Here is a 24,390-nt window from a genome sequence, read left to right as displayed (position 1 = left end):
GAGACAGGAAGTCTAGCGTACTGCCAAGAAGGTAGTAAGTGTTAAGGGAGAGACAGTTTCTGTAAGCAATACCACCACAATGTTTCCTTATTAGCCCTGCAAAGTGGAAAAAAACAAAGGGAGATTTCTTCCAACAACCGGTTTTCTGAACTGCTTAGAAAGTTAACAACAGGTTCTAGCGAATAGGTGAGACCCTGTCTGAATCTTTCTCTGGGACTCTGCCATCTTTCCCTTGACCTTAACATCACCAGAGAATGATGCTTTACCTTTCAAAATGTTACAAACAATAGTTGTTTATCTGTTTCTAAAGCAGCCATAACTATCTTTGCTTAAGCCAATGTTTTTCAACCTCAGAAACTTTTAAGATGTCTGGATTTTAATTCCCAAAATTCTTAAAGATATTAAGGTTGGGAAACATTGGTCTAGACTCTAGACCAGGAGTCCTCAAACTTGGTAACTTTAAGACTTGTGGACTTCAACTTCTAGAATTCCTGAGCTAACATGACTGGAGGAGGGATTTTGGGTGTTGAAGTCACAAATCTTAAAGCTATCAAGTTTGGAGACGCCTGCTCTGAGTCTAGACCATCTGTGGTTTGCCACTGGACTTGCAAAACTACTTCATTTTTCCCTAGAACCAAAGGCTACCAACAAAATGAGATAGAAAACAACAGCTTGTGGATATATTTTATATTTCAACCGAGGTGTTTTCCTGTTTACTGTTGTTCCACTCATTCCTCATTCTCTTTCATCTCACCTGTGTATACCAGTTATTAGACTGAACTTCTTCGGGGAGGGATCTTTAAACCTGTTCTCTGTAAAGCTCTGTAAAAATTTACTATATGTAGATGGCATTGTATAAATAACAATATAATATTGCCCTTGAATCTTTGGAAAGTTATCATCTCTGTGTAGCAACAAAAATAGATGTTTATTCCTCAGAAGACGCTCTATTATGGATGGGTTCTGCTGAACGTAGATTTTTCTTCTTCCTTTATCTCCAGAACAAAATCCATGAGATGATGCTACCTTCCTTTTCTTAAAAGTGGACTCTTTGATGGTTTCAGCACAGTATTAAAACATAGTACCTTATCATAAAACCAATCCAATTATTTAAAAGATTAAACTAAAAATAAAACAACAACAGTAAAAAAGCCATTGAGAATAGAAAAAGTTAGAAGTGCTCATTCATTCACAAGAATTTACCATTATTTTTTGGTCCTTCACTTCTTCCTTATTCTTCAAAATGTGGACTGAGGAGGAAAAAAAAGAGGTTACATCACATTATATATTTTGTTCGTTGCGGGGAAAGGGAAAGAATGAGATGCAGGTATTTGGAATGTATACAACAGTGCCTTATGAAATGTATCTGGTCAACCTGTTACATGGATTGTAGTCAAAACTGCTTCACCAACTGTCTCTATTCCACAGCCAGGCAACACAGTCTCATGATGCTGGATGGTTTCACAATGTACTTACTATCCTCAGCGGGAAACATCCTCAACCAGGCGCATGCTGGGATTTATCAGGATATGAGCCAGCCTTTATGCCATTACTTCATCTCTTCCTCCCATAATACCTACCTAACAGACAATCAGATTGGAGGGGCCAGTAGCACTGAGGCATATGTTCGGTAAGAAGTTTTCATGACCCAACTGTGAACAGCTGTAGACTGTGTGTGTCATATTGAAGAACCTGATAGAAAGGAAGGAGGTAGAGTTGGTATTGTTCTCAGAAATCCACAAAGGTCTAGTTGAAAACAAGTCAGAATATCAAATATTTGGGAGTAGAAGTGGGGATGAAGATCCTGTCATATCCTGAGAATTGGTAACTACCTGTTGTGAGGTTTTATCATGGAAACTGAAGGGGAACTGGGTGAGCAACGGGTTAGGAGAGGATAACTGTTCAATGGGAGTGGGTATAGTTTGAACGGAACAAGAGGAACAAGGCCAAGGCAAGATGACAGAAAGGAACAATTAGACTGGTACCTAGGGAGGGATTTTTCCATCTGTTTATTCACATTCCTAGCATCAGGTGGTTCCATTAATTAGATAGCATATAAACTTATTTAGAATAGAATAGAACAGAACAGAATAGAATAGAATAGAATAGAATAGAATAGAATAGAATAGAATAGAATAGAATAGAATACTTTATTGGCCAAGTGTGATTGGATACCCAAGGAATTTGTCTTGGTGTAAATACTCTCAGTATACATAAAGAAAAGGTACATTCATTAAGAATCAAGAATCATAATGTACAACACTTAATGACAAACTTATTATTCAATTCATATGGTAAAAATTACCTTCAATTGTCCTTAAATGAATAGTTTAGGGCCATTTTGAATAGGATGTAGTGAAGAACAACATGTGGTCAATCAGGTATTATTTGCAGTTTTTGTGAATTGAAGGAAGTATGCATAAACTCTCTAGGGGCTCTGATATCAGATCCAAGCATTTGACACCTTGTAACAGCCAGAGAAGATATTGAATTTGGTCAGTTCAGCAGGAGAATCAGATTACATATTAGTAGCTATAGAAAATCCAATGGCTCACATAATGTATAACACAAAAGGTAAACTATTTCTTTTACATCACCTGCTCAGTCTGACTACATTTCCTGACCTTAATCCTCATTTGTCTGATCTGGAATATAATCTTTATTTTATGAATATTACATAAAATGATTACACTACAACTTCTATATTAATTAGTTTGATTATGATACCCAGCATAGCTCATTGCTTTTCATAGGCCATCTTACATGTATCTACTTATATAATTTTAGATGTGGGTGTCTCCTGAATTTCAATGGCACATATAGTTTCACATATTCTAGATTTGCTTCAGAAGCTTTAGAGAAGCATCTTGATCTCATACAAAACTGAACATCCTGAGTCCCAGGATGAAAATAATATATTCTACTATCTTTTACCTCTATACATTCCCAGTTGCATTTGTAAAATGCAAAATCTATTTCTTTATTCCCCCCATTTGGCAGGGCATTAATGAAGGGCTGCCGTTGCGTGGAGCTGGACTGCTGGGAAGGTTCTAATGGAGAGCCCATTATCTACCATGGCCATACACTTACCTCCAAGATCCTCTTCCGGGATGTAATTGAAAGCATCCGGGACCATGCCTTCAAGGTAGACTTAATTACAATACACAACATTTTTATACTTGAGACCTTTTTTACTAGAATCTTATTGCCAGCTTCAAACAGCCAGAACCACTTGTAAATAGGCCCAAGTGGATATTTGATTGTTGATTACCTATATTACAGGAACAAACTGTCTTCCTGATCTTAGAAGTTTCCTTTCCTAACTGATCCTAAGCTGGAATGTTTTTTTATTATCCCTAGAAGAGCCCCCTCTCCTTTAGCCAGTGGTTCCACCATATTTAATGATATCATTCTTCATATGCAGTATTATTGATTAAAGCAATAGTTGAAGTAAAAATTGATTTATAAATGATATGGCCTAGATATTTTATTTTATTAGAAGAAGCATCATTTGTTGTGTGAAACAAGAGTTTTCAATAGAGGCTTCCCAGCACTCCTTATCAAGTAGCATTATATTGCTCATATATTGCAATGCAATATTCACAATACTCACTGTATTGTTTAGTGTCCCAGAATTAGATATTAAAAAATATTAAAGATTGGTTGAAAGCTTGTGAGATCTTTGAGATGCCAAATTGATCTGGGGCATTAAAAAAAAAAGATGCTGAAAATTTGCAAGCATTTTAACATATCTAATAGACATAGCTTCTAGTTTCTTTTCATTCTCGTTTTCTGATAAATTGGCAGGATGTTTTCAAAGTAAACCTTTATTCTACAATCATGAAGAATAGGAACAGTATTTCTAAGATGGTGCTTTGCCACTTGCTATCTTAGTAAGTCCTTGTATTTGAAATAATTTAACACCATATATTCCTTCTAGCCCAATTGTACAACTGTTGATTGATAAATGATAAATTTTGCATAAGGTAGAATGGGTTTTTCATGTACCCTCACCTAAACTTTTTAGACCCTTAAAAATCAACGCAACAGCAGAATTGTTGTGAATGTTCTGAATGTGTGGGTCAAAAAGGCATCTGGGCAACAATTCTTAATTGTGTAAATATCATAACATATTTACTTTGGTCTGTAATAGCAATAGCACTTAGAATTATATGCACTTCACAGTGCTTTACTCTATAGCACCCTCTAAGCAGTTTACAAGTCAGCATATTGCCCCCAACAATCTGGGTCCTCATTTTACCAACCTCATTTTACCAGAAGAATTGGTGGCTGAGTCAACCTTGAGCCAGTCAGGATTGAACTCTTGGCAACTCCTGAAATACTGCATTCTATACTTTACCACCACAGCTCAATACAAATAAAATATTTAGGACCATCTAGGAAATGTATTGATTTATTCTTCTGGAGTAGCCCCTATATTGTCCAGCATATCACATGAATTTAACAAAGCTGGCAACAAGATTTATCTATACAAACACACTATATATGTCATCCTATATTTTATAGATAGTATCAGTTTCAGTAGTTGAGTAATTTTGTTTTCCCACTGCTGAGACATAATGAGGAAATGTTTATGTGCTGTTATTTGTATTTTATATTGTTTTTTAAAACCATAGGTCCGCTACCCACATGAAAAAAAAATGGCAGATCTATATAAAACTATATCCAGAAGTTGTCCCTGAACTAAAACAGGGGGGGAAAAGGTTGCTATGAACAATATTTGAAAAGGCTGCTACAGAGAATTGATATCTTACAATCCTACTTTATGCCCCCAGCACTCTTCCTATCCTGTGATTCTTTCTCTGGAAAATCACTGTGGCCTGGAGCAGCAGTCTACAATGGCCCATCACCTGAAAACCATTCTAGGGGACATGCTGTTGATCCAGCCACTGGATGGAGACCTGTCCAAGCAACTGCCATCACCACAGGTAATATAGCCAATTATATAATGAAAAAAAAATATTTTTTTTCATTATATAATTGGCCAGCATTGCATAGGTTGGGGATCAACGTCTTCCCTACTAATCTACAGGCTACACAAACCACACTGAGAATCATGAAGGGATTATGATTTGAATAAAATCTTTCTAGGCTTCAGAGCAAGAAGCATGAATTCAACAAAACAACACTGCTTTGCAGCCGTTGTCCGATTTGTATCTGTACAGTATCACCGTTGGAGAAATTTGAGGGATTAAGAATTGCATTTCACCACCTTCTGCCATTTGCAATAATTGCACAGTTTTAAATGTTTGTTTTATATTTTTTTAGTTCTTTTTTTGTGCTCAAAATGATTTTTTTAATGGTCTTGACCATCTTACAATATCACACTTGAAAGAGTGTTTTATGGTGGGATGAATAAACAATAGTTTGGCCTAGTGGTTAAGGCACCAGGCTAGAAAATGGGAGTCTGTGAATTCAGCTGAGTGACTTTGAGTCAATCAGCCCAACTCACCTCACAAGGTTTGTTGTTGTGGGGAAAATAGGAGGAGGAAGTTGTATTGAATATGTTTGCTGCCTTGAGTTATGTAAAAATAATAAAAGTGGGATATAGCTAAATAAATATTTTATTTTTCATACCATATTGGTACTTCATAAAAGTCTTTGCCAAATTAAGTGAAGAATAAGAGCACCACGAGCTATACCTTTGCTGATTTAAGGATGTAGGAAATTACAATCCCCTGGACTCAGCTAATTAAGATTATTAGGAAGGATTTATTGTAGAGCTAAGTTTATTGATTTTTTTTCCCAAACCTTACAGCAATTGAAGGGGAAGATATTAGTGAAGGGGAAAAAGCTATCAGAGAACAAGACTGATCCAAGAGTTTACTTGATCTCCAATCGTGAGGAAGAAATGCAGGAGGAAGAAGACCAGAGGGTGAGGTTTAGATCCATGTTTCTGAAGGGGTGATTAAGAGAATGTTAGGGAAACCTCTAAGGTGGACACTCTGTAACAGCATACCAATATAATTGAGTGTCAAGAATGCAGCAGAAGTTGCTCTGCTGAAAACAGTGAAAGTAGAGTTCCCTGGGTCCCAAGGCAAATTTCTCAGATGGGGCAAACTTTAAACTTATCACAACTTCTTTGCTTACATCCAACAGTTATCTGGATTTTTGTAGCCCAGGTATTGTCATGTAGCCAAGTGTGTCAAAAGCATAATGTAAAGAGTGATCATTTTGGGGAAGCTCAACAACCCCACCACCAACACCAAAAAATCCGTGCTTGCAGCTCTAAGATCATTGTCTCCCTGCATTTGCTATATTTATGCTATTTTGAAAGAAGGGGGCTACAAAAGTACTGAATATTTTTAGTAGAAATTTGTAAACATCTTCTTCCACCTGCCCCCCCACTCACAAATAGCCCAATAAAGATCAAGCATGATTTATGGCCAGAGAATGATGAGGAACGGAAAGCTCAAAATTGGGTGGGCTAGAAAGGAATTTCCAGAAAAAAATCAGGCTAGAGTTCTTAACAGAGCATTACAACAACTTTGACATTCCACTCTTGTTGCTGTGGAAGAGTTTATGTCAACAAATGAGGGCATCATTTCTTCTGAATGGAAAATTGGGGTCTTCTGCTGTCAGAAGCTTCCTTTAAAAGTGTCAGAGCAAAATATAAATAGGGTGGTCAGTTGCAAGCCAAAAGACAACCATCCTCGTCTAAGGTTAGACAGCCTCTGTGTATTTTCTTTTAGATATTTAAAGTATTCTTAGGAGTTTGCTGTAATTCAAAAGTCCTTTTTTTCTTAAAATAGCGAAAATAGTAAGCAATTTTTTGTGGGGCAAGGTTTACATGAAATGTTTCAAATTGGGGACTGCTAGCAAAATACATCAGTTCCTATGATTCTTAGGAGTGTTTGTATGTAATGGGACAATATGTACCAATGATGGGTAAACTTTTTAAAAAATAATGTATATTTACAATAATGAGTTGACTGTTCACTGGCAAAAGTCAATCTTTCTTTCATACAATGCCTGCTTTATTTTTGAAATGTAATGCTGAAGGTGTGACTGAATAAAGAGCAAAAAGGATTATTAGACAAGTAGATAGAGAATAAATATAATAATAAGAAACTATTAAATTATGATAGCTGTATGTAAGTAAGATCAGAGGTTGAAGTTCTATTAATAAAATGTCCTGGGAACAAAACCTGAGGAGACAGTAATGCCTTCAATGCCTTTTAGTTGTTTCCCAGAAGCATCTGGTTGGCCATTGTAGGAAAGAAACAAGATCCTGGATCATTAACAAAATCGTTCATATTTTCTTAAACTCTTCCTTTGAAAATACAACTAACTGTATTTTGTACACACAGAGATCTTCTAATTTCTGTTTCTGCTTCTTTCTTCAGTTTATGTCTTCTCTTCAGGAAATCAGACCTTTACAGGTGGGTATTCCTTCCTTTTTGGAAGAGATCCCAACATGGCTGGTAAGTGCGATGAGCAAGCAAGCAATGTAGTCTCTTAGCTATTGGTACTCAAATGTTGCCAGATTTGAGGGTATCCTCTTCATCTTGGTGATTAAAATATTGTGACAAAACAAGGGAAGAAAACAGCTTTCTTTATTTCCTTGAAACCATTCCAAGATAGAGGGATAGGTGTTCTCTAAAGATCATAACATAACCATGCTGAAAGAAAATATCCCAGGGAAAGAGAAGTGCTATTTTCACAGGGTGCTACGCCCATCCACAAACATAATATCCACAATTGCTTTTAACTGCTTTTCATGATGACCTCATCACATGCCACTGCAAGAAGATTTGTTGGCCAGGGAAGTTAACATCAATTCAGGAGCCAGGAAGTTCACTCTTTGTGCTAAAATGGGCATGTCCACTGTGCTACAGTGTCACCACTACAGATAGGTGGATGTTGAACCCAGAAGTATATCTTCAAAAGAGCTCATCTTTGTGGTAAATACATCCTTATATGATGATCACTTAATAATGCTGCCAGATTTACCAGCCATGTTTCAAGTTGGGCCTTACTTTTAGTGCCCCAGTCATGTAGTTTTCTTGCTGGTTCTACAAAAGTTTTCATTTCTCAGATTTTTTGGGACTCCTAGTCTCCTGTCCAAGTATATTTGGGGCCACTCTGCTTAGTTTCTGAGAGCTGTCAAAGGTTGGCTAAATACTGCCCCCTGCTGAAGCAAACCTATGTAAGTCCAGCTAAGATTATAGCTAGATTTCCTAACTCCTGAAAGACATCTACCATACAGAATCCATGATATGACCCATCAAGAGCATTAATGAAGGGGGAAGGAACTTTCAACTTACAAAGCTTTCAACTTACAAAACCTCTCTAGTTAACTGAAAGATATTCTAGTCTGCTTAACAGTAGCAAACTAGTAGCTATTTGCAAGCCTAAATTTAATTTGTTTGCAAAGTAGGATGTGTTACATGAAGTGGACTTTTAAATTAATTAAATTAAAATTAATTTTTTGCACATGGTACTTCTTCCTTGACCCCAGGCAAAGGATGTTGTGCAGATTTCGCAAGAGCTCTCTGATGTGGTTGTATATTGCCGGGCTGTTCCATTCCAAAGCCTGTCTGATGCCCTACTCCACCAGAAACCTGTAGAGATGTCATCATTCAGTGAACGGAAAGCCAGGAAATTGATCAAAGATTCAGGTATGGGAAATGGTTTTTTTCTTTTTCTTTTTGAATACTAAGGACATTATGATGTGCTGGCTTGCTTTGTGGCTCAGTCTGGCTCAGTTGGCTGCTAAAGTACAATTGAGTCTTTTAAGAGTACAGTATAACCTTGGACATTATTGATTGTGATGAAACTAGTGAGAATGATAGTTTTGTTCATACACAACACTAACTTTTAACCCCAAAGGTGCTTTTTCAAAAGGCAACAGAACTTTGTTTTTCCTTGAAGATGTTTTGCTTCTCATCCAAGATGCTTCTTGAATAAGAAACAAGTCATTGTAAAGAAAAAACAAAAAATAGTCCGGTTGCCTTTTGAAAAAGCAAACAACTATGATTGCTTTAGGGACAACTATGATCTGGATGACTGACAATCTCCATAGACTAACTTTTAATGTGGTTTTGGATATAGCATGAAATGTGAAATTACTTATTATGAGTTTGTATACTGTCATAGGCTATTATATTTTGTTCATCATGCCATGTGTTTTTTGGGGGAAAAAATCTTACCGTAACAGGATCTGTTACCAGGCTTAAAAGTATTGATTAAGAGCATAGCTAATATACATCTTCTGTAACACACACACAGAGAGAGAGAGAGAGAGAGAGAGAGAAAGAGAGAGAGAGAGAGAGAGAGCGCTCTGTAGGAAGGCTGTTTGTAAAAGCCGTAGGAAGTAGGTTAACTTTTTGCAAAGATCTTGATCTCTAGCCTGGACTTATAGGTAGCCAGGTTTTAGAGACTGAAAAGGAGTGCCAGAATATAATCTTCAGTATTGTAATAAGATATCCCCAATGCTCAAAAACATTATATCTGGCAGAGCATGGATATGCTAGTCAAGCAGGACAAGACTGATTGATTTATTCATGACCTTGTGTTCTAGGCAGTTCTAGTTGGGCTTGGCAAACAAGTAGTCCTCATTAAACATCCAGTCATTCAGCAACCACTTGAAATTGTTTTTTATTTATTTATTCTTTGATTAATTTTAAAATAGGACAAAAGAAATTAAAAAAGAACAAGACACAAAAATGAAAACATTTAAAGGTAAAGGTTCCCCTCACACAAATGTGCTAGTCATTACTGGCTCTAGGGAGTGGTGCTCATCTCCGTTACAAAGCCAAAGAGCCAGCGCTGTCCGAAGACATCTCTGTGGTCATGTGGCCAGCATGACTAAACACCAAAGGTGCACGGAACACTGTTACCTTCCCATCAAAGCGGTCCCTATTTTTCTGCATGCTTTTGAACTTCTAGGTTGGCAGAAACTGGGACAAGTAACGGGAACTCACTCCATTACACGGTGTAGGGATTCGAACTGCTGAACTGCCGACCTTTCTGATTGACAAGCTCAGCATCTTAGCTGTTGAGCCACAGCGTCCTCAGTAAAATATATTTATATACATTATCAAAAAACAAAGCAAAAAGTGAAGTAAAAGACAACAAAGAGATGAAGTTATTATTGAAATACATGTAAATTTCTAATACATTTATATAACCTTTCTACAACCTGCTGTGTTTTGTACCAATGAGCCCATATTTCCTTACATTTGTATGTACATATATATATATACACAATCTGCTCATAGGTGGCAATTGCAATCAGGTCCTTAATCTATTGAGTAAAAAGGACTATACATTTAACTTTCCGATGCTTCAGTATTGGTATTTTGTCCATAGTAAGGACATGGAGAATCCATTTGTACTGTCCAGTTGTACTAAGTATATTATTCAGAAGAATATTATTGCCTGAAAATGTTAGCTTTTGTCACAGAGTTACATTTACATAGTTTCCTCCTAAAACCTAATAAGTACATTATAGAAATATATGTTTTAAAGAAGCATTATCCTTACTACATCTTCTGTAAAATGCTGGCCTAAGCAGTCCATTTCTATACAGATGTAAAGGAGTCTAAGTATTATTTTTTGTTGTGGTATAAGTTACAGCTTAAGGTCCACTGACACTAGTGGTATGGAAGTTAAAACTCCATGCCTAAGCAATGTAGGAATCTCTAATTCCTTATTCCGGACATTTCTTAGCATATGAATATTGAAATGATTTCTTGATAACTGATATCTAAAGAAATTAATAGTAGAGGGATTTGCTTTTAGTTTTAAAGGATTTAACAATTTGCTCTATTGGGTGTTTCAGAAAATGACAATACTGCTGATCTAAACACCATTGTTGGCAAATGTTGTATGTAAATATTCCCATTGGGCTATATCAGGTAGATGATATTTATTTCTTAACCCACAATATGATCAAAAATCCACCCACATAATTCATCAGTTGATCCAAGGTCAATATCCTCACTTCAATTCCAATTTTTACATATCTCTTTTGTTCCATTTTCTAGGTTGGGTTTCTCCATAAAGTTAATTTAACATGGGGGAAAAGGGTTGAGCTTTAATTAGACATTCCATTCAATTAGTTTTCTAATTGATGTAATTATTTCCAGAGATACTAGAATTTTAGTATATTCCATCCAACCAACTATGTCCTACACTATATGTATATTCCAAAGTTGCCCACATCTGAAAATTAATAACAATTTTTGGCTTCTGATATTTAATACTTGACAAAGGTAAACATGAGGAGTTCCAGGTTAGAAAGACCAAATCCTCCCTCATTAATTGATAATTGTATTTTCTGTAAATATATTCACAGAATCGAAGAACCCCATAGAGATTTTGTAAACAAAGAATTTATTTTATTATATATTATAATAGTTAAGATTTAGTGACTATCAATACCTGAAACTTCACTAAATATTTTATTTATAATTTATAGTATTAATTTAAAATATTTATGTAGCTGCTTATATATAAGCAGTTCTAGGTAGCTCTTAATCAAAAATTAAATGTTGCATAAAAGCAACATTAAAACTATAAAAACTAAACCCATGAAAAATAAAAACTTGGAACTGGGTCAAGCTTCTGACGTGCTTTTATCCCAGCACTTGGAATAAAAGCCAGCTTTAAGGCTTTATGGTAGGCTAAACGTGTGGAGGCCTGTCAAACTTCAAAGGGAAGAGTTCCATAGAGCAAGGGACTGCCACAGAAAAGGCAGGTTTCATAATTCTCATCAGGACATATCTAGAGGAAGTTATTCAGGGAGAGGTACTAGTATTGTGCACATCCATCTGATTTGGAGTGGTAGATGTTAGGAGAGCTATATTTTTTGGTGTTCACATACCTAGATATTTAATGGATTTGGTACAAGTACAGAATTAATATTCCTTAGATAGTCATTAAGTGTTAATATTTCTTAAATGGATGGGTATTTTCCACCTATTTTGATGGATAGCAGTCCGAGGTTTACAAATAATTATAATAATAATAAAAGAATGTCACCTGCAATAAAACCAATTTGTGCACAGCAATCATTGGAACTGTATGATGATTCTGAAGGAAGGGTACTAGCAATGGGTTTTTGTAATTGCAGCTGATACAATGTCTCTACGGACATGTGATCTCGATAGGGGCATTTGGCAACCAGCACTCAGTTACAATGTTGCAGTGTGTTGTGGTTATGAAATTGGTATTTGCTACAGTTGTTGCTGGCTTCCAACAAGCAAAGACATTGGGGAAGCCAGCAGCTGGTTACCAATGATGATCACGTGACCATGCAATGTTGTAACCACGTGGGATTTGCTTAACAACTGCAGCTGGGAATGCTGGAACTGCCATAAGTTGTCATGGTCATGTGACATCTCATCTTATGACCATGTTGGTTAGCAACAAAATATTTGGTCCCAATTATCATTGATAAGAGAGGTCTACCTTTAGTACTCCATCACTGTCAGGTTCATAGAAATCAGAAGCAGGACCACTGCCTCTTTCCTTCTTTTTGATCTAAAGCCGGAAGCTTCTTTCCTTTCTGCAGGAAACTTTTTTGTCCGATACAACACCCGGCACCTCAGCCGTATCTACCCATTGGGTCTGAAGATGAACTCCTCCAACTACAACCCTCAGGAGATGTGGAATGTCGGCTGCCAGATTGGTAAGAACAAAGAGGAGTAATCCATGCCGTGCACTTCACTTCTTGTCACCTTCTCTCTCCCACAATTGCTCTCTCTGCTGGATTTGCTTTGATTTCACAAGTGAATCATAGATTGGAGGAATATTACCCACAACTCCAATATGTGAGCAGGAGAGATGGCTACTTTCCAGTAATGTTCAAACCTACCAATAGTCATCCTTGTTTTACCCTGAAAACTGAAAGTGGCTTTGGAGAGAAGCAGGAAGTTGAGGATGAGCAGAGAGATCTTAGTCCGTGACTGAATGGAAGCTTACTCAGACTACAAAGGCAGACCAGAACTCCATATTTGTGGAACTCTGTTCTCCTTATGTTAACTAATCCCTTTGGCTCTGTGGCAGCAGCGCTGCAGAGTTAACAGAGACCAACCCTGGAATCACATTATCTAGCAACCAATAAGAATATCATGGATCACTTGATGCACCTGGCATTGTATAGATCCGTGATGGCGAACCTATGCATGTGTGCCACAGGTGCCACGCAGAGCCATTGTGCCGGCACGTGAGCTGCAGGCAAACTTACCTCACTGGGCATGCGTGCGCCTCACAGCTGATTTTCGGCCGGTTTGAAGCCTTTTTGGCCTCCCAAAGGCTTGAGGAAGGCTTCTGCAGACTGAAAACTAGCCCCTTTTCATCACTTCCTGTTTTTCCGAAAATATCGGAAGTGACAAAATGGGGTTAGTTTTCGGCCTGCAAGCCTTCCTGCCTTTGGGAGGCTAAAAACCTCAAACCAGCTGAAAATCAGCTATGGCGCAGTGCAGGTAAGGGGGTGGTGGGGGTGGGTGGGTGGGGATTACGCCTGCATATGTAGGGGCCGTGGGGGGGCACGCATTGTCTTCTGGGTGCTGGCGAGTGCAAGTGTACAAGCGCACACAAAGTTTTGGCACAGAAGCCCAAAAAGGTTAGCCACCACTGGTATAAATCTTTTCACGTTATTGTTTATTCACTGGAGGAAGTTACCTTATGCAGAGAAACAATACAATCCATTGAGCCGAATAGGATGGGCGATGGTTGTCAGCTTGAAGTCGCAGAGTTGAAGAAGCTGACTCTGAAATCATTTGGATTTTAAGTAGATGCTCTGCTGTTGAACTGTACACCTTTCCTCAAAGTTTTAAAATAATGTGCAAAACAAAGCATTAAAATGTTTTGTTCCGTAATAGTTTCCTTCAGCAGCTTAGATATATTTTGAATTAAATGTAACATGTATTCCTTAGAACAAATTAATAATCACAAATGAAGAGAAATATGCGCCTCAGGTTTAATAATGCATTAATAGAAGGGAGTACCACAGATATCCTGTCTTTAAACTTCCAAGATCTGCTCCTATTTTATTTCTCATTATTTTTTATTTATTTTGAAAAAATTATTTGCCACCTATCTCATCATGAGGCTACTGTAGGAGGGTTACAATTATAAAAAAGAATAAATGAAAGGAGTGTAAGACAATAGAACTCAGAAAATAATGAAAAGGGAACACAACAAGAATATATCAATATGAAAACCAAAATGTTGGATGGATGGAAACAGAGAGCAAGGGGGAAGGGGGAATCTGTCATCAATCCAGCAGCCACCTCCATTGTGGAATTCCCACATTTGGTGCCCAAGTCAACCAGCAGAGCCACATCTTCAGGCACTTGCAGGATAGGAGGGTGAGTGGAAGTTTTACCTTAAAGGGTAAGATGTTCCAGAAAGTGGGCACTGCAGCAGAAAAGGTTCTTCTTCTGGATCGTGATTGATGTGATCCAAAGTAGACCCTCTCTGTTGGCATGAGTAGGATGGGCTTGTCCTATTGGTTCATCAGGTAGCCTGGAACTATGTCATTAATTGCTCTAAAGGTCACAACCAATACCTTGAACTGCACTTGAAAGCAGACTGGTAGCCAGTGAAGTTCATAGAAGCGTAATATGGGCCGTCCTAGGGACCCCAAAGACTGCTTGCACTGCCACAGTTTGTACCGTCTTGCTGCTTTTTGAATGTGCCAGTAGATACAAAGTTTTATGAAACTGCACCATGATAATATTTCAGTTTTATGATCTGTTTAATCATCTTTCTTTCTATGTTCATATTTCAGTGGCATTGAATTTCCAGACGCCAGGTGCTGAGATGGATTTGAATGATGGGCGTTTTTTGGTAAATGGCCGCTGTGGCTATGTGCTGAAACCTGCTTTCTTATGCAATAACCAGAGTAATTTTGACCCCAAGGTTCCCATTCATAGGAGTGGCCAGCACCCTGTTGTCCTCACCATCAAGGTATAGTAGAATGTAGGATATTCTTTGAATTGCTTGCTATATGTATTTAGGTGCATATAAATGGAAAGTAGATGGAACAGTAGACTTAACAAGAAACATTATTGCATAAATCCTATTGCTTGGCTTTAATGTCATGACCATAATTAAATGTGCTATTTCCAGGTTCTACAGAAATTGAAACATGCATACCTTTAATATAAATTAAGACTTTTGTTTAAAAGCCAAACATAAAACGGCTTCCGAAAGATCTTTTTATTGTAAAGGATCTTTACTACGTTAATAGAATTTTGGAGGAAATCACCCATATGATGCCACCTTTTACTTATAACAATTATTCTCTACTTTACTATGATTTTGAGTTAGTATATAGACCTGCCTTTAAGGACCCTAAAGCACCATGTATGGATCTTTACTTCCCTCATTGTATCTCATAACTCTGTGAGGTAGTTTGATTGAAATATATTTAAAATTCTGAGTTTTTTCTTCTCCCCAAAGAGAAGAAAAAACTTTGCTAAAACAGAAAAGACTGAGTAGATAAACAATGTTTTTTAATAAATAACCCTGAGGACTGCAAATATCCTAGGTTTCTAACTCTTAGGCTACAAAGTTATTTCAAACTAGTATGACCAATATCCACTGAAATCTCAAATGCTGAAAAAAGGATTAAATAAGTTTCACTGTGGTTGGTGTAGAACTTCAATGCTTCTGATGGAATATATTATCATGCAGCCCAGATTTATATATTAAATTATGGAAAATAGCTTTGCATCATTTTCAGAGACTGCAGACCTCTATTTTTTTTGGAAGACATTAATCCCTGGGTACAGAATTTTAATTTGATGATAGCAGTGAGCAAATAGCCTGATTAAGGACACAGGGTGTAAAGAAGATGAGGCATCTGTACTTTCATTAGCTGCATTGAAGAGGGCATTGTGGCAGATAGGCAGTAGTTTTGCAAGGGCCCCTTCTGCTAAAATTCTCTTTTCTACCGAACAATTATAAGCGTAGGAGCCCTCTCCTTTTCTGTTTGTTTGCATTTGGCTACTCTAACCAAATCAAATCAATGGAAATTAATTCTGATTTTAGGATCGTACTAATTAATATATTCAGCCAATTTTGTGTACATTGTTTGTTGGTTTTTAAGAGTTGCAAGAGAATGCAGAAATGATTATTATGACTTTTTTCCTCCTTTCAGGTGATTACAGCTCAGCAACTTCCCAAACTAAATAAAGAGAAGAGTTCTTCCATTGTTGATCCTTTTGTACGGATTGAGATTCATGGAATTCCTGCAGACTGCTGCAAGAAACAAACTGAATACCGGTTAAATAATGGTGAGACAAAGCCTAGGAATGGAAGCAATAAAGAGAAGCAAAAGTAGAGAATTGTTGGTTGTATTGGATCCACCCAGCATGATGAATAGTCATGAATTGTGCATAGTTAGTTCATAGCATAGCATTTGATGGACCACGATATCCTTCCCCTTTCTATTGGACCAGACAAAGCTAGAGTTTGAAAAAAATCCCAAGGTTAGTTCTTAATATTTCCAGATAAAAAGGAAACACGAGTAGCAAGTCTGAAAAAGTCCTCTGAACATGCTTTTTGTTTTCAACCTTAATTGTTGAAACAACTTAACAACCATAAGGTTGGTATAAGAAGCTGGCTTATTCTGAGTTGGCTTATCCATACAAATGGTTTCGTCATGCTTTCCTCCTATTCTCCCTGCTCTGAAAACCCTGGGTTATCTTCACAGAATGTCTTGTGCCAACCTAATATGCAAAGCACTTCTTCTACACAGGAAGACCTAAAGCTGTCTCCAAATTTTCAGTGAATTGACATTATGATAGGTAGTATTGTGAGGACACACTCCCAACAAGGAGAAAGTGGAATAAGCATCTTTGTGCTGGGATAACAAAATTACGTGGATCTTTCAGATTTCTGATCCATCCTTTTCCTTTCAGCTGAATTGGGAGGTTATAGCAGGTGAATATTTAGCCAGGTACAGGATAAGGCAACATCTTATATCCACCCAATGCAGTATTTATGGTACATTTATTAAAATCCCTTTATCTGTTGAATGCAAACATTTTGTCAAAAACAAATTGTTTTTGAAGTTGAAAATTTGTAAATAAGACTATATAGTGGAGAAAAAAGGTCAAATTCAAAAGTCTGGAAAAAAAACAACTTTCTGAAAATTTGCTAGATTTAAAGCAATTCTTAGTTAGTATAGGTTATACTGGAATCTGACTTTAACAAAGGATCTCCATACTATTTCTGTCTTTGAAATTCTACTTCTTGGACTTTCCCTCTGCAGGATTCAACCCATGTTGGAATGAGATATTGATGTTTCAGATACAAGTTCCAGACCTGGCACTGGTGCGCTTTGTAGTAGAGGATTATGATACAACTTCCTCCAATGATTTTGTGGGACAATTTACATTGCCATTGCCCAGCATTAGGGAAGGTGGGTGTTTTTCTTCCAGTATTAAAATAGCTTGAGTAGGGTGTTGTGAACTTTCTAGAAGAGCCTGGTGGTAATCTGCCTAGAAGTAGCAGAAATTCTACACAAGTTTAGATTAGTTGGTTTCATGCCTGATTTATTTGTTGAATAGATCTACCACCAGAAAGTACCAGTCCTGATGGGCTCTACATAGAAGTTTGCCTGTAGAACAAGTTCCTTGAGTGAATTTAAATAATGACACAAAGACAGATGTTTCAAAGGAATTTTCAGTGTTAAACCATTCCAACAATTACCTCTCAGACATTTTAGAATCAGAGGCTGCAGAATTTGCAAATTACTACATTTGGTGTGGCTCTTAGAGACATCAGATTGCAGATTTAGATCATTCTGTGATTTAAATTCTCAGAACTGGCTATGAGCTGAATGATGATAATGTGTTTATATAACAGAAAAAGGTCACGTAGAAGAAATATATGCTAGTTTAGTGAGCGCTGTATACCCATTCTCAGAGATCTTCCTGTAACTTTCTCTTCAGGTTACCGGCATATCCATTTGCTTTCCAAGGATGGTACCTCCCTTTCTCCAGCTACTCTTTTTGTACATGTTAGATGCAGGAAGATGTGAAAGCTACAATAAAGGTTCGATTTGGAAAATGTGAAAGTGGATTGAGAAGGTCTAATCAGTCCTCAGAAGAATGGATGAATGGTTGTGCTAATTCTGGATGCCAGCTGCTACTAAATCAAGTGAGGTCGGAGCCACAAAGAACGAATGTTGCAGCCAGAAGATCCGGGCTGAGAGAAGAGCATGAATATTCAAGCTATTTTATTAGATCATGATTTAAGATTCTTTGTGTAGTTGAAGCTAAAAACGAGGTAACCTAAAGACTCCTAGAATGCTTTCCTAGACAGGATTTTAATCTGACTAAATATTCCATTTTATTCTCTTGTTTGCAGTGGCCTGCAAAAATACACATTGCAGATAGGGATTTTCTGTATTATTTCTTTGTTAGTCACAATAGAAGAAGCCTAATGAAAAGATGTTAACAGATAACTTGTAAACTTGGGCTAGGTCCATTGAAATCTAAGGATGTGAGATAGATTGAGTTATGACTAAGATTAATGAGTGATGGTGGTATGACCCTTGTAGTAAAGACCCAAGAAAGTGAAATGTGACCCACAAATTGAATTGTAGAATTTGAGTTAGCCCAACCGATTTGGAATCTGATGGAATATATATGTACTTTTGACAGGCCAAAATGGAGATTGGGCACAAAACTAGATCTTTATTTGTTTAGGACAAAAATACTACACGTAGCATAAAACTTAGGTTATTTCAAAGATCATGTTTCAAATAATGAACAACAGATGGGAATTTTTAAGACAGAAGATTGTAGAATTTAATCACAAGCCCAGAAGTATCATAGATATATGAAAATCCTTCATCTACTTGGTTAGCTTTTCCTGATACTCCAGGACAATTTTAATGAGATTTAAATACTAATTGACAAATTAGTATTAACTGCTATTCAAAACATATGTATTTATATGGTCTTTATTCTGGACAAACACTAATAATTATTCTTAGGTTTATTTTGATACATCACATAGATTGATATGAGGAAAATATTAGTATTCCTACACATTCTCAGACTCATTTGGGGAGAAATGTACTTTTAGAAATTAGATTTGAAGCGGTGTGCTATTTTTCTCTTAGAACTTTTCATTGTGAACTATAAAAAATCACTAGAGCATTAAGGATGAATTTATTTTTGCTATATTGTTTCTCCTGGTGAATTTGAAATAATATAGTTTCAGAGGATTTAATCTTTCAGTACAAATTAAAATCAGCTGTTGGCAGCTTGTGGCTGTTTTGGCAATTGCTAGTTAAGCTGTCACTCACAATGCATCTCAAAGGATTTTTATATTACAATCTTACATTATCCTTCTCCTATTGGGAGCCATCAAGTTAATCACTGCCTCTCAATATTACCTTTTACAAGATTGTTCTTGTGAGGAACACACACACACACACACAGTTTTGAGTTACTAGAGGAAAGGCAGCCTATAACAATAATTTAGTAAGGTTTTGTTCCAAGAGAGCACTTACAAGAGTGTAGTTTTAACTGAGTTTTTTTTTTATTTTTCACCATTTACTGCAGCTTGGATTAGATGGAAGATAAGTCAATTGAAAATTTATAGTATGCACTCATGCTTAAGCTATGGATGATCGCTTCACAGTAAATATTAAGGTGACATAAAGGAAAACGGTAATAACTCATTTGATGTGTTTTTTCAAAGCATTTCAAGTAGCATATCTTTATAGTCTACTTTTAATTTGCAATAGTTTCTTGAAAGAGTTGGTTCATCATTTATACTTTAGAGACTAAAGAATTTCTGAACATGTTTTTATCATACAACCTAATCTTATTTTTTGGCTGTTCAGCCTCAATACAAATAGAGTGCAAGGTATTTCCCAAGCATTCAGAAAGAAGTCAAATGAATCTGACAGCTGAGCTTGGATGACAACATACATAGGAACAAGAAGAGTATGTAATTATTTTAGTGCTACTTATGAACATTTTCAATGAGGCTTCAAGTAAAATTCTTTAATGATTCTTCCCACAGATCACACCCAGATTTTTAGCAAAGATATCAGACACCATCAAGACGTTTGCCTGGCTGCTGCTCCTATTTCACTTTTGGCTCAGTAGATTCTCTTTTGAATTTGCCCTCCCCCCCCCCTCCTGATTTTTCTAGGCAGATTTCCAAACTATGACCATTTCCTTCCTATGTTCCTACTTACAATTAGACCCATCTCATGAAGCAGCAGCTGCTTACTCTCTTGCAGGGTATAATTACCACTTCTAAACACAGGAAGGCTTGTACACTACAGCACTTTAGATCTGTATTCTCGTTTGGAGATAGAGGTTCACTTTTTACTTGGGGTAGAAAATCTGGGGCATCAGTCCTGACACAGCAAGGAAAAACTAGGCTATAGAATTGGCCCAGACCTATTGTTAGACAAGCTCAAATTTCTCTTATGGGTGTACTTTGGGCTGCTATCAGAAGTGTGAGGTTCAGGTTTCCATATTTTACTTCTGCACTATTTGTAAAAATAAGTAATAGGCATAACGTTACCTTATGGAACAGAGGGAAGATGACCAACCAATGGTAATATCTGGTCATGCAGCATGAAATTCAATCTCTTGGATACAATACAGGATGCAAAAGACAACATAGGGCAAGAGGAAGGGTATTTGAATAGCAGCTACACATAACTTATAAAACAGAAACCTATTACTGCAGTTTTCAAAAATTAGTCTAAATTGGCCTCCCACCCAAGTAGTATGAGATGGGCCTTGAGTCAAATCCAAATTTTACTGTAGCAGTGTCACTTTATGAAACAAAGTTCAAATGTGGATGGGGAAGTAAACTATACATATTTCTTGAGATTTTTCAGAGGAAGGTGAGTTGTAAGTACAGAAATTAATAAAACAGTTTTTTTCCTGGCCATTTCTAGATTTTCCTGTGGAATAGATTATGACAAAGTGATCAAATCAAATTCAGAAATGAATTTAAATAGTTGAAACCTGATGACGTTTGCTTTCGTCAATCCTGTATGTTCTGTGATGTTTAGCACTAGACAACGTTTACTTTTGAATTTATTTATTTATTTTTAATGGAGCCTATTTAAATGCAATTTACAAATCCAGACCTGGTCTTTCTATGTAGAGAAGTTTCTCAAAAGCAATGACATGTGTTCATTGTCTGCCCCTCTCTTCTCCAATGGAAAAAAGACCCCATGAACCTAAAAATCTTCTAGAATTTGTTACTTTGTAATTATCTATATATTAAAAAGACTGTTGTTTGTAATGTATTAAATAAGTAAAATCAGATTTAATTTTAGTAAATGATCTAGTTAGAGAATATTCAAGTTCCATGGAGCACCCAAACAAGAAAAAGAATAAAGCTGTAATTGCTATGAAGAATTCTGAAGGATCAGTTCCTTTAATATGTATGAAATTTGGGCAATATTGATTGGGATAAATTTGTATTTTTTAATGTTCTTCTAGGTTCTATAAACAAATTTAGCCAAAATATTTTTGTTCTGTTTTTAAAAAGCAGGTAAAATCATAAATATGGATTTCTCCCTAAAATTCAGATTTCCTTGGGTTGTGCACAAATAAAAATGTTTCTCCCATTTTCCAAAACATGTTTGAAAAATGCTAAGTACTTTGTAATGCAAGTATAGTTGAAACATATTTTACAGAGAAAGCCACTCACATTTCCATGTGCAAATGTGTAAGTCAAAACTCATTCTCTGGCCACAAAATTTATTCAAATTGTCTGAAAACTTTATACCAAGCCAACAACAACAGCACTTTGACCAAGGTGTATAGCTGAAGCCTGTAATACTTTTCTTACAGAAATTGAGGAGTAAACCTAAGTCTTAAAGGGGAAAATGTTTCCACAGATGATTTTTTTTTCAACTGGCATGATGTCTGTCTTTTAGAAACATAACTTTATAACTATTTAATAAGAGAAAAGATTTATCAATTTGAGACGGCTGTGGCATTTTATTACAAATAAAGTAACTACACGTCACTTAAGATTCTATATCTGGATAGTAAGGAGGAAGTCAAGGATTAAATTATTAGAAATTTGCCCCAACCCAATGACCCTTGTTGTTTTTGAAGGCTAACCCATCAATTAAATTATATAAACCTGCCAATCAGCATGCTTTAGGAAAACCTGCTCCCTTATTTAAAACAGTTATAATTTTATTGTCTTGTTTCTCAAATAAACAGCATTATTTTGAAGGCAACCTTCTTACCATGGATTAATACTTATTCACTCTCAGTGGACTTCCTACTCTTTACCCAAAGTCACTTTTAATTGCATGTTATGAGAGGCAGGAGAACCAGCCCATGTAATGCAAATAATAACTTATGAGAATGTCATTCTCCTAAATCACTGCATATGAAATTATTGAATCACTCAATTACACTTGGTATACCTTAATTATTCAGTAGAGGCAGGATGGAAGAAGGTTTAAAATACAGGATCTGAAAAAGTGAACAGTAGAATGTGGAAGAGCTTTCAGGCATGTGGGTGGAATGATGCTAAGAAATAATGATCTGCTGTTTTGTCCAATGGATTGGCAATGGATTTATGTCAGGTCATGCTTCAGCATATTGGAGAGATCTTAAGTGCATCCTATCCATACAAGAACTTATACGGTGGGATTGTACTAGCACGTTATTTCTGACTATCTGTATTTATGCCTATCCTAACAACTACTGATTTGCTATTCTTATTATTTCTATTTTTAGGATACCAGCTAGCTAAACTTTTTAAATTAATGCTTATGCAGTAAATGTGCCATTTTTAAAGATGGGATGCTATCTATAACTGGGATCTTTGATGAAAATTAAATTCTCAAGCTCTCCCTCATGAAACACAGAAGGGACAAAAAAGGTTGTTATGCATTTCTCACATTCAACAAATGCTACAAAGGGATCACATGCACAAGAGACCGGGACTCCAAAGTTATCTTTGATATGGTTCACATCCAGAACTGTAACAGAAATGAAAATAAAACTACAATAACCAAACAAAAATGCCAGAATTTGGTCTTCCAAAGTGTGTACAGAATCTGAATTCAGCAGCACATCTGCAATAGAAGCAGATATTAGCACTGAAGCTTTCAAGAGCAGTTTTCTATCTTTCCCATATCATATATGGGAATAATTACATCCCCAAAAAAGTTACCAGTGAATTGCCCATACTATATAAAGGACAACTTGGACACTGAGCAAAGGCAGAGAGATCATATTGAAGTTTTATCATTTATACTGCTGTCATTGTGAAAATTAAGCTAACTATGCAAATAGAAGGATTTTTTAAAAGTGTAGATGTCTTTCACTAATTGAAAGGAACAACACAAGAAATGTGCAGGTTTTGGGGGGGAATATAATCTTTTTCCACAAGATTTGTTTCAAATTTCCAAAATGCCTTTTTTCTCCAAAGCAGTATATAAGCTCTTGAATTAGGCATTTTGTGCTATATTGTCTATTACACTATCTACTAACCACCACACAGATGATGCATACTAAAAGTCATATAGATATGTGCTCCTCTATCACTGTATTTTCCCTGAAGTAAAAAAATCTATAATTACAGAGATTTCATTATGTCAATAAACTAATCTGTGCAAGATAAATTAACCTTGATTTACATAGCACGATTCAAGCTTTCCACTGAGAAAATGAGATGAGATGATACTAACCGTCCTAGTCACATGATAATCATATTTTGGAAGATTTTTTTAAAAACTTTTCATTGTCATACTATATTATGGCATGGTAGTTTGAAATAGTATACTGGAAAGGCCCTTCAGATGTTAATGAACTATAAATTTCAGTAGTCCTCATCATTGGTCCTGCTGCCTGGGAACTGTAATGTAGTGTACTAAAATCTAGATCCCAGTTCATTAATATGAACCAAACTAAAATTACATCCAAAAGCTGACTTTGACAAAGAAGTATATCTTCCTAAAGCATGTTTGCTTCAAAATTCACTCCTATCAGTCAAAAAAAATTAGGGTCAAGTTTTAACTGGGCAGTTAAATTGAGCCCCCTCTCCAAGATGGAATAATTAATAACTCTGTTACTAATTAACAACTGCAGTGATTCACTTAACATCTGTGGCAAGAAAGTTCATAAAATGGGGCAAAACTCACTTAACAAGTGTCAGCTTGCCAGTGGGAATTTTGCTCTCAATTTTTGTTCATAACTCAAGGACTACCCTATATAACCTAACTAACATTTATCCCACCAACAAAGTTCTTACATCCTATAAAATATATTGAATACATTTTCATTCTAGCTTCTCTGGTGTTTTCTGTGAACACTAGCAAGTTTTATGTGAACGCTAGCAAAATTGCTATATATATTTAATCCACTAGCAGAGCGTCTGATTTTATCAGCC

The 24,390-nt window shown here is 36.3% G+C and overlaps 1 protein-coding gene across 4 annotated transcripts in view; it reads left to right on the top strand.

Moving 5' to 3' along the window:
- The window catches only part of PLCD3 (phospholipase C delta 3), a 72,490-nt gene extending 53,338 nt beyond the window's left edge, over positions 1 to 19,152 (top strand). For 3 of the 4 annotated variants that reach the window (XM_026683626.2, XM_087945329.1, XM_087945328.1), the window contains 11 exons: positions 1,429 to 1,630; positions 3,001 to 3,145; positions 4,797 to 4,949; positions 5,780 to 5,896; positions 7,368 to 7,403; positions 8,483 to 8,642; positions 12,542 to 12,658; positions 14,765 to 14,943; positions 16,139 to 16,274; positions 17,255 to 17,404; positions 17,937 to 19,152. In XM_026683626.2, the coding sequence (XP_026539411.1) occupies positions 1,429 to 1,630; positions 3,001 to 3,145; positions 4,797 to 4,949; positions 5,780 to 5,896; positions 7,368 to 7,403; positions 8,483 to 8,642; positions 12,542 to 12,658; positions 14,765 to 14,943; positions 16,139 to 16,274; positions 17,255 to 17,404; positions 17,937 to 18,025 (1,484 nt within the window). In that variant the 3' untranslated portion in view covers positions 18,026 to 19,152. The remainder of the gene's footprint in view (positions 1 to 1,428; positions 1,631 to 3,000; positions 3,146 to 4,796; positions 4,950 to 5,779; positions 5,897 to 7,367; positions 7,404 to 8,482; positions 8,643 to 12,541; positions 12,659 to 14,764; positions 14,944 to 16,138; positions 16,275 to 17,254; positions 17,405 to 17,936) is intronic. The other variant, XM_026683627.2, reaches the window with a different exon arrangement.
- Positions 19,153 to 24,390: the final 5,238 nt, after the last annotated feature.

This window comes from Notechis scutatus, chromosome Z (assembly GCF_049901735.1).
Source record: "Notechis scutatus isolate UNSWTSFEM ecotype Mainland chromosome Z, rNotScu1.2, whole genome shotgun sequence".
NCBI classification, from domain to species: domain Eukaryota; kingdom Metazoa; phylum Chordata; class Lepidosauria; order Squamata; family Elapidae; genus Notechis; species Notechis scutatus.
The sequence above is the reverse complement of the archived record's forward strand: the minus strand, read 5'-3'. Positions and strand labels throughout refer to the sequence as shown.